This window comes from Phalaenopsis equestris, unplaced genomic scaffold (assembly GCF_001263595.1).
Source record: "Phalaenopsis equestris unplaced genomic scaffold, ASM126359v1 Scaffold000002, whole genome shotgun sequence".
Classification (NCBI taxonomy): Eukaryota; Viridiplantae; Streptophyta; class Magnoliopsida; order Asparagales; family Orchidaceae; genus Phalaenopsis; species Phalaenopsis equestris.
The window spans coordinates 65114121-65125630 of NW_018164444.1; the positions used below are offsets into that span (position 1 = coordinate 65114121).

The 11510-nt window shown below is 36.2% G+C and overlaps 1 protein-coding gene across 3 annotated transcripts in view; it reads right to left on the reverse strand.

Annotated features, from left to right (window-relative positions):
• The window catches only part of LOC110039035 (cycloartenol synthase), a 56436-nt gene that overhangs the window by 16967 nt on the left and 27959 nt on the right, over positions 1–11510 (reverse strand). For all 3 annotated transcript variants that reach the window (XM_020743994.1, XM_020743982.1, XM_020743990.1), the window contains 4 exons: positions 2301–2414; positions 1758–1880; positions 1305–1427; positions 1131–1229 (listed from right to left, as the gene is read on the reverse strand). In XM_020743994.1, the coding sequence (XP_020599653.1) occupies positions 1131–1229; positions 1305–1427; positions 1758–1880; positions 2301–2414 (459 nt within the window). The remainder of the gene's footprint in view (positions 1–1130; positions 1230–1304; positions 1428–1757; positions 1881–2300; positions 2415–11510) is intronic.

Consider the following 11510-nt stretch of genomic DNA (forward strand, 5'->3'; position numbering starts at 1 on the left):
ATGGGGATGTTATTAGTAGAATTCAAATTGGTTGGTTCAAGTGGAGGATTGCTTTGGACCTATTGTGTGATAGAAAAGTATTGCTTAGACTAAAGGAAAATTTTATAAGATGATGGTGAGACCAGCAATGCTTTATGGCGCTGAATGTTGGCCTTTAAAATAGAAGCAGAAAACTAAATTAAGTGTTGTCGAGATGAGAATGATTAGGTGGATGAGTGGTTTTACACAGATAAAATGTGAAATGAATATATCCGTGATAGGGTTGATGTAGCTCCACTGACAGACAAAATTAGAGAAAGTCATCTTGGATGGTTTGGTCACAATAAACGTCGACCATCTGATGACCCGGTAAGCAGAGTAGATGCTTTGGATTCGATTTATGTTAAGAAAGACAGAGGTAGACCTAGGATTACTTGAGCATATTGTATAAAAAATGATCTTAATTTATTAAATTTAAGTGAAATAATGACACTAAATATGACATAATGGAGAAAAAGGATTCATATAGCTGACCCCACTTAGTGGGATAAAGGTTTTGTTGTTGTTGTTATTTGTTTTGGTATAATTTACAAGATCATACTATATTACATTTTTAATATCAATTCTAACTTTGCATGTTATGTAACTCTTGTAATTTCCACTTTTATTCAAGCAAGATTATAGTGATTCAATTCAACCAATAAAATGTTTCTTATAAAGAATTATTTCTTGCTCTTGACGATAAGCCTGGAGCGAGTGGTTAAGTTGCCTCGATTATGATAGGGATATCTCATTTTTTGAGTTATAAAAGTAGTCAATCTGCAGATGTAGGGTAAAAATGTGAATTTCAACCCCTAACAAACTCGGCATTAGTAATAACTCCATACACTAAATTATGTTCTTCTGAATCATTTCTTGCAGATAACCAAAGGTAAACAAACTTTAGGATAGCAATACTGCTATCAAAAAGGTTTATTAAATGGACCTCAATGAATGGGAGATCAAAAACAAACTCTCTAGAAATTTAAGGATATGGTTGCACGTAACAAGCCCAATGAGTCATATCATTTACAAAAGCACCACATATTGGATTACTCCCTTTTAAATAATCGTTTCTCTAGTAAATAATCTCATCAGCATCATGCACTTACCATAAGGGAAAGAATGACATTCACGGCATCATAAAGTCTCTTTGCTTCAATTGAAGTTCCAACAACTTCTGGAGATATTTGTGACAATAACAATACCGCCTATTCAAAGAAAAGGTTCCGTATTGATAAAGGACTTTAGGTAAAGTACCACATATTGATATATAAAGAGCATGCCTTCAGTCCTTCGGCAGTACAATCTGAAATAGGCCATCCATGATCTCCTGTTGAGAAGGGCCATGCACCTTTAGAAATGTGACGATACCAGAAGCTAAGATCACCAGGGCAATCTTCAAGAACCTAAGGCAGAATACTTGAAATATCATTAAGTGTTAAAAAAATATATGGAAATTAAATATGTAGCACACAATTCTTGTGTTTTTTACATATCTCACGCTTAAGCTTCCATAAAATAGCACTTTGATGTTTTAAACCTATGCATGAAAAGATGTATTTGAATTCATATAAGTGATAATAGTGCTAGTTTTGATGTGATATTAAAAATATGAGTGCTATGTGTGTAAATATGAAATTTTAGGTGTAAGATGCGTGCATGCATAGAATTATGAGCTTGGTATAGAAATGCCCCAAAAAATTATCTAATGAATGTAAGAGTCACACAAATCAAACCTGCGATTTCTTAATATAATCATGAGCCTTTTTGAGAGTAGGACCATATTCTTCATGAAGTTGAGTTGAGATAATTGCTTGTACTGTAAATGCCGTATCCCATAATTGGCTGCCATTGTACCCCTGCCATTCATTGACATAAAATAAATAATAATTTAAATATTGCTCCAAAAATGGTGGCATAGAATATACCACAAAATCCATCTTAAATCATTTATAGGTATAAAAAGAAGGGGCAATTACATATATAACACACAATACTTATGTATGTACATATCTCACACTTAAACTTTCATATTTACACAAATAACACTCAAATCTTTAATATCATATCAAAATATCACTATTACCACTTTTAAAAGTGAAATACACATTTTCATACATAGGTTTAAAACAACACAATAAGTAAATATGGAAATTCAGATGTGAGAAATGTAAATACATAAGAATTTCGTGCTACGTATGTGAATTTCCCTAAAAAAGAAAAGATGAATAATATCAAGTTTCGACATAGTTTGATGTTGAAAATCATCAGATCTATACCTGCATTTTCATTCCATCTTCTGCGAGCCACAAATAGTCATGTACTCTAGGAAGATGCAACTTAAATGCTTCCGAGTTCGGATCTTCAACCCAGCAACAAAGCATATTTATCACCTGTATAGATGCATTCAGAAAAAAAGTTTTTTCTCTGAGCTAGAATATATCGAACTTAACGCCATAAAATACAATGCCAAGACATACAATAGGAAAAATATTAGCGGCAAATTCTCAGTTTCATTTAAACATATACGTAAGTTAACGCCTCACTGAACAAATAATCATTATCACATAATAAACGAGAATTTCACAGTGCAAGAGTTTTATGATGTTTTAGTTCAAGAAACCTCAACTCTCACAATGTAAAAAATGAGTTTTAAATTGAAAACTACAAGAATAAACCATGGATCCAGTAAAAACAATCCAGTAACTGTGAATTTCATATAAGATGGTGCACCTCCAAATAGTTATAGGGGCTTCAATAAAGTTATCGCATAGATTGTCTATATTAGAGAAGGCTATGCTAAAAGCACACAAGTTAGTCCCTACGCGATGGTGCTAGCATTTCTATTATTTCTTATGACATTCATCAATTATGCAAATCAGTATGATCAAAAAAGGATATCTTGTTGAACGAAAAGTATTCGATAGTTAGAAAACAGTAACGAACAACAATGAAAAGAATGTTGTATTGCTCTGGCAAATCACATTAGCAAATTGAAGAATCAATATATTGCTAGAGATACATCTGAAATGAACAGTAAAATCATGCAACATAAATCAATATTATGAGCTTTTTGTTGAACCACATTGTATGTATGAATTTGTTGATCACACGGGCCCACTCACGGTTTAGGAAATTGTGGGCCAAGTGCTACATTTAAGGAGGAGAAATTATTCTCTCTTAATTATCCTTTATTGTGAATTATTTCATTCCTTTCTAACAAGATGATTTGAATTTCCCTCCAATTGTATTAGGGTTAGTTTGAGTTGCATAAATACCTGTTATTCGCTTGTATTAAATAAATGAAAAATTAGAGAGGTTTTTCCTCTTAAGAAAGTTCCTCCAAAATTCCACATGGCGTTCGAGCTAGGAGACAAACCCTAGATATCTTTTTCAGCCGCCTGAATCCTCCCTGTCAGGCCCTCCCCGACTTTGTTTCCTGCTCCCCTTGACTGTCTAGATCTCCATACGCCTACCAGCCATGGACCTCTCTGCTTCCGAGCCTCCTAGATGCAACTACTCTTGAATTGACCGAGACTTTCTTTTTTTAGTTGAAATAAATACCGCTCGGCTCGGTCACAGACCTCACTACCTTCTGCAACACAGTTGTTCTCGGATCCGACAAGCACCAAGACTTTCTCCTTCTAGTGGAAATAAATTACAACCGGAAATCATGTGCTCCATATCACTGGATTTTTTTCTCTAGTGGAAATCCAAGACCTGTGCGTGCCACAATTGGGTTTGAACGCCATCTCTGCGGAGAAAAATCCTGTGTTAGCGACAGAAAATTTCTCTCTCCAGTGAAAACTCTCTGTCATTGACAGACATTTGCTTTGTCTAGTGAATATCCCGTGTTGACAACAACAGTTGATGATGACCAAATACGACATGAAAGTTCTTTATTCATCTTCATAAGTTACATCTGAACCCGAGCTAAGATGTTTGGTTCTACATCTAAAGTCCATTCTTGCATAACAAATCACAAACTACATGATAAACATTTTTTTCAATGGTCTCAATCTATGTTTATGTACATCTGTGTTAAAGAAAAAGATGATCATCTCATTGATTGAAATTTTACACCAGAAGTTATTAATCCTAAATATTGGACATGAAATTAGAAAATCACATGGTCATCTCATGACTTGTCAACTCCAGTACCACAGAAATTGGAGAAAACTTCCTCATGTATAAAACAACAAAAGAAATTTGAGATGTCACAAGGCAAACCTATAAAAGTGCTGACAACACCCCTAAATTATTTGATATTGAAACTAAATTATATGAACTACGACAGAGTGAATGGAATGTTACGAAATACTTCAACATACTCTCCTAATATTGACTTTAATTAGATATGCATGAAACATACACAAGGAGGTACTCACAAAATGCTGCACTTTACAAAATCGTTGTTGAACAGAAGAGAACCATCAAGTTCCTTCTCGCACTCAACAAAGAACTAGATGAAGTCAGAAGAAGAATCATGGGAATCAAATCTCTTCCCTCAATTCGTGAAGACTTCGCTGAAGTACTAAGGGGAGAGAGCACAAAGGAACTCATAATGACAGGTAATTCCATTACTTCAAATGTTGACAACTTGACCACATATACTTATCAATCATCACAGGACAATAAATTAAAGAGGAATAGACCGTGGTGTGAACATTGCAAGAAGTTTGTTCATCTAAAGAAGAAGTGTTGAAAATTTTAGGAAAATCCTGTAGATTGGAAGCCCAACAAATTAAAAGGTGATGGGGAAAATCAAAGAAACACGACATCAAAGGAAGACAAGTCTCATGAACATAATCCATTCGACAAGGAACAACTTGTAGCTATATAAAGGCTTATGGGACAATATTCCGAGTCTTTTACTAGCGTTCTAGCATATCAAGGTAGCCTTCCATCTACGCTTGTTGCTCTCAACATGCAGAATTATCGTTGGATGGTAGACTCTGGAGCATCTGATCGCATGATAAGTGCCATCACTGCTTTCCAATCCTTCTATTCTTGCAAACACCATGTTGCAGTTAGAACCGCAGATGACTCCCTCTTATTTGTGGAAGAAAGAAGAAAGAAGAAAGAAGAAGTGTGAAACTCACAAAGGATTTTATTATTCAATCCATATTTTATGTTCTTAAACTTCATTATAATTTACCACCTATCAGTCAACTCACTCGTGACATAAATTGTGTCACTAAATTGTACCTTAATTTTTGTGAATTTTAAGTGATAGACTAGGGGAAGGTAATTGACAGTGTTGATATGTATCAACTTTATCCGCTCGTTAGGTCTCCCCTTCAAAAGAATCATCTCACCACTCACAATCCTTTGAGTCAGAGTTAAGTCTTTATCTTAGTTTGTTTCTCAAGAGAGCCAACTTATGTTATAACATTGTTTCCTTGAGCATTTTAATTTCTATTATAGTTAAAAATTGCATCCCCATTTGTTTGTCAACAAAAAACATGGTTTTTATCAGCATGAAATTTGTCAACTTTCTAAACACACTAAACAAATATACTTAAGCTTGAAATACAAACTAGCACATCCCTTCTCCATGGTTCATAGTCATATTTGGGAGTCCTCAATAATAAAAATACAGATGGGGGTAGGTGGTTTGTCAGCTTCATTGATGATCACACCATAACTATTTGAACCTTTCTCATAACGAAAAACATATGAAACTACCAACATACTTGAAACCTTTCACAACATTATCATCACCCAATTTCAGAACAGATTTAAAATTCTCAAAATCAGTGATGCAAAAGACTACTAAAACTTCACTCTCGGCCCTTAGCTATCAAAAAATGACAACATTCATATAAGCTCTTATATTAACACACCCATACAAAATGATGTGGCCGAGAAAAAGAATAGACTTCTACTCGAAGTGACCCGTTCAATTATATTCACTAACACTATACCCAAACACTTATGCGGGATGCAATTCTCACATCTGACTATCTCACTATACCCAAAGACTTTTTTGCCAATGGACACTATCAATGTCAGGCTGCACACTTTATTTTTGAGATCAAATCAAGAACGTATAATAGTCATCCTTATTGTGTATGTAGATGACATTATCCTTTCATGCAATGGCATAAGGAAAATTGAAACAATCAAAAGAATAAAGACTTATGAGTTTGGGATAAAATGGAAGTAGCTAGATCCAAAAAAAAAAAACATTGTCATATCTCAGAAAAAAATATATTATTCACAAGAATGTTGGGCTGACAAAAAACAAATACTTCTATGGATCCCAATTGACGAGCATAAAAAAGATAGGATAACACCCCAGTTGATACAGAGAGGTATCAAAGCTTTCTAGGAAAACTTATTTATTTGTCACGTACAAAACCTAACATTGCTTTTTTAGAGGGTGTGGTGAGCCATTATATGAACGATCTTAATGAAGATCATTTAGATGCACTCTTCCGAATTCCAAGATACCTAAAGATGACACAAGGACATGAATTGGAATTTAAGAAGACTGGAGAATTGTAACATTAAGATATACATTGATGCTAGTTGGTCATGAAAACTAACTGACAGAAAATCTACCACAAGTTACTGTTCATTTGTATGGGCTAACCTTATTACTTGGAAAAGTAAAAAGCAAACAGTGGTGGCAAAAGATGGTGCAAAATTTGAGTATCATGCACTGACTCTAGAAATTTGTAAAGAGATGTGGCTAAAGAAATTACTTGTGGAACTATACATGGAGAACAAAAACAATATTAAGATGTTCAGTGATAGTTAATCAATCATCGATAATTCAAAGAATCCGGTACACCATGATAAAAACCATGATAGAACCAAACATCTATATATATATATATATATATAATATATATATATATTTGAAAGCCCAAAAAACCTAATATATTAAATAGAAAGAAATATACATATACAATGTGTGGGAGGACCCAAGCATGACACCCTGCCCACACAAAAAACCACAAAAAGTTTCAAAACTAGAAAAAACAGAAAATACATTCGATACTAAAATAAAAAGCCTAATAGTGCCGAAACACATAGTATCAGGTGGCTAGAAAGCGACCCAATTTGGTCTTGCCTCTGTCTCTAGTTCTAGGGAAGGAACAAGCTAATATGTTGGTAAGATGATTGTCATTGTTAGTAATAACCAATGTATCATCTAATATGTTCCCGAGTTGGAGTCGGCCTCCATTATTCTACTTCCTCCTGGAATAGACCCGTCATTCCTCATCCGAAGAATTAGTCTGATGGGGTGGTAGAGCTGAAGCAGAAGGAATACCAACCGTAGTACCCACAATAGGTTCTAGTATATGAGAAGTATGAGTTGCCTCTACACCAGATACTTCATGAAGAAATGGAGCTACGAGACTCTCCTGATTATCAGTCCGAACTGTTGGTAAGATGATTGTCATTGTTAGTAATAACCAATGTATCATCTAATATGTTCCCGAGTTGGAGTCGGCCTCCATTCTTCTTCTTCATTCTACTTCCTCCTGGAATAGACCCGTCATTCCTCATCCGATATTATTCTACTTCCTCCCGGAATAGACCCGTCATTCCTCATCCGAAGAATTAGTCTGATGGGGTGGCAGAGCGATGGGGTGGTAGAGCTGAAGCAGAAGGAATACCAACCGTAGTACCCACAATAGGTTCTAGTATATGAGAAGTATGAGTTGTCTCTACACCAGATACTTCATGAAGAAGTGGAGCTACGAGACTCTCCTGATTATCAGTCCGAACACTATCATTTGTAGGTAATAGTCCATTAGTATTGTTTTCTATGGGGTTTGAAGGTGTCAGCATCACACCACTCGCAGTAACAGTAACAACAGGGGCAATAAAATCAGACATCCAAATTTGTCCTGTGGTAGCATTTTCTCCAAGTAGTACAAATATATCCTTATATCCATCCTTATTTACTTGATCTTTAGATTTCAAATTACGGTAAAGCTTATGACATTTATCAAGAGTATGCCCAAACATCTTACAATGAGAACAATAAGAATGTCTATGTTCCATGACGATTTGTTGTCAATATCCATTATGCGTTGTGTCCAACCAGACTTCATTAACATCAGGCAAAGTAATATCTCTTTCCACAAGTATTTTGGCCACGAAACGTCTGGTAAGGTTGAAAGTTGGTAGATCTAGCTTCATAAGGTCCCCAAGTATGACACCAATAGAGTAAAAGACCTGATGATAAAAAAAGTGTAGCTTGAGACCAGATAGACTAAACCATACCGATACCATACCGATACTTTTATGATTTGAGTCAAAATTCGGAGACCACTTGAGTAGCTTCATAGGTTTACCAACAATGTTAAGATATTTTTTTGGAGAAAAAAGATATTTTTTGGAGAGGCACGGTTAACTGAATCAAAACATGTCTCCCATCCATGAGCCTCACTTTCCACTTTCTATTTTCCTGCTAATTTGAGGTCATCAAAACTTTTCCGGATAACCTCCATAGGTGGGTGTTCCCACTGAAATTTCTCAATGAGAGCAAACTTGAATTTGTCAGTCAGGGTTGAAATTTCTGCTCAGAGAAAAAGAATGTTGTCTTCCCACTTTTCATGCTTACATTCTTAATAAAGGAGCAGTCGTCTGTATCATCACAATTCTCCTTATAACTTGAGGGGAAAACAACCGTTGTCTCCCCCTGAGGATTACCCACGACGTGGGCAAAAGAGGTTTTGTCGAGTTCAACCGAAGGAGGAAGCTCCATCACAGGAGTCACAACAAGCAGAAGAGTTGCAAGTCAGACAGAAGAGGTCGGAGGCGAAGCTGCGCAGAAGAGAGGGTAACCGCAGGTGACGTCAGTGTCAAGCCGCAATCGAAGGAGTCGAAGAGGAAGGCGCTGCAGTTCTTTAGAAGAGCTCTCACGTAAGGAAGACAACGTGCGAATAACGTTCAAAGGGAAGAAGTTTTTCCTCGCACGGATTAGGGCGTTTTTATATATATATATATATTATATATATATATATATATAAAACACGCTAGCAATTAAATTAAAGAGAAAATGATACAGATAAGTTGTATGAGTAGACCCAAATAGGAACCCAACACATATAGTACAACACACAAAAAGAATAAAAGGAAAATTAAAATCCAAAAGAAGATGGTACATAAAAGATCAACCAGGTCGACCCACTTTAGTTCTATCTCTGCCTCTAGTTCTTGGAAAGGAACAAGCTAATAGATTGGTGAGGTGTGTATCATTGCCCGAAATAACCAGTGTATCATTCATTAAATTTCTTAGCTTAAGTAGATCTTTATTCTTCATTCCTCATCCGAAAATTGTTGCTCATTCAGTGAGGTGGTAGTGTTGCAGTAGAAAGATTGTCAACAGTTGTGCTCACAAGTGTATGTGAGGTAAGAGTTGTCGCCTCTACCGCTGATACTTCCTGAAGAGCTGCAAGGTTCTCCTGATTCTCAGTTCGTGTAGGTAGGGGTCCTTCATTATTATTTTCAATAGGGGTTAAAAGTGTAGGTTGCTTAGCAGTGTCATCCAACTTCTCATCGATAGCAAAAATAATATTTTCAAGGGGAGGGTTCATAGAGGCAATAGAATCAGACACCAAATTTTGTCCTGTGGTAGTTTTCTTTCCAGATGGAACAGATATATCCTTAAATCCATCCTTATTCAATTGATCTTTAGATTTCAAATTAGAATAAAGCTTATGACATTTATCAAGAGTATGCTCAAGCATCTTACAATGAGAACAATAAGGAGGTCTATGCTTCATGACAGTTTGTTGTCAATATTCATTATGCATTGTGCCCAACCAGACTTCAGTAACATCAGACAAAATAATATCTCTTTCTACAAGTATTTTGGCCACAGAAGGTCTAGTAAGGTTGAAAGTGGGTAGATCTAGTTTCATAGGGTCCCCAAGTACGACATCAATAGAGTAAAGAACCTGATGATGAAAAAAGTGCAACTTGAGACCAGGTAGACTAAACCATACCGATACAATAGAAGGTTCATGATTGGGGTCAAAATCAGGAGACCACTTGAGTAGCGAGCAACTTCATTGATTTACTAGCAATGTTAAGAAATTTTTTGGAGAAAATCCGAGTGCAGTCTTCAGACACGGTTAACTGAATCAATACATGCCTCTCATCCAAGAGCCTCATTTTCCACTTTCCTGCTAATTTGAGATCATCAAAACTTTTTCTGATAACTTTCATAGGTGGGTGTCCCCATTGAAATTTCCCGATGAGAGAAAACTTGAATTTGTCAGTCAGGGTTGAAATTTCCGACTCAGAGAAATAAAGTGTTGTCTTACCACTCTTCCTGCTTGCATTCTTAATAAAGGGTCAGTCACCTGTACCATCACGATTCTCTTTATAACTTTAGGGGAAAACAATTGTCATCTCCCCCTGAGAATTACCCACAACGTGGGCAAAGGAGATTTTGTCAGGTTCGACCGAAAAAGAAAGAAACTCCATCACAGCAGCAAGGAAGCCCTGCAAGTCGGGCAGAGGGTGGTCGGGGCGAAGCTGCGCAGAAGACAGGAACCACAGACCGCAGATGACGGATGCAAAGAAGTCACAGCTCGACAGACTCCAAACCGAAGCCGCGCAGAAAAGAAACCGCGGCGCAGAGGAGACGACTCCGCAGAAGCAAAGACGGCTAAGCAGGAAGACGCCGCAGAAGCAAAAAAGAACCATAGCGCGAAAGAGAATACGACGATTGCAAAGGAGAGCAAATTCCTTCGTCATCATCGTCGAGTACGAGAACAGCGTCGTCGAGCACGAGAGGATGGATTGAAAGGCCGCGAAAGAATCAAACCAGCGTTTCGCCATCGGGCGAAACCCCTAGCAGAGCAGCATATTGCCATCACTGAATATTATATCTTTTATTATATTATATTATATATATATATATAGGGTTGTCAATTTAGCTCGTTGTTCGTGATCAACTCGTATTCGGCTCGTTCGTTAAGCTTAACGAGACGAACACGAATAAACATTTGTTCGCTCGTGTTCGACTCGAATTGACTTGAAAATAAATAAATAAATAAATATGCACACACATATATAATAAATATTCATAAAATAAAATATTACAAATTGTAATTAATTAAAAATTTTTAAAATAAAAAAATTTATCAAAATTTAAAAAATTAAATCCTATAAATTGTAATATATAATAAATTATTAATAAATATTACTTATATAGATATTATATATTTATATAATATAAGTTATAGATTTAATATAATATAATATATAAGTAAAAAATTAAAAAACCCTAACTCGTTACTTCTAAGCCCCGACCGGCGATTCTTCGGTTCGGCTGCCTCTCCCTCTTCCGACTTTTCTCCTTCCTCTCAAAATCGCGAAAGGCGTTCGGTCGCGAGAGCTTAGGGTTTGTCGTTTGTGTTCGCTGCTCTCCTCCTCTTCCGAGTCATCTCCTTCTCTTCTCAAAATCGTGAAAGGGTTTCAATGGCGAGAGCTTAGGGTTTGTTCTTCTCTTCCGA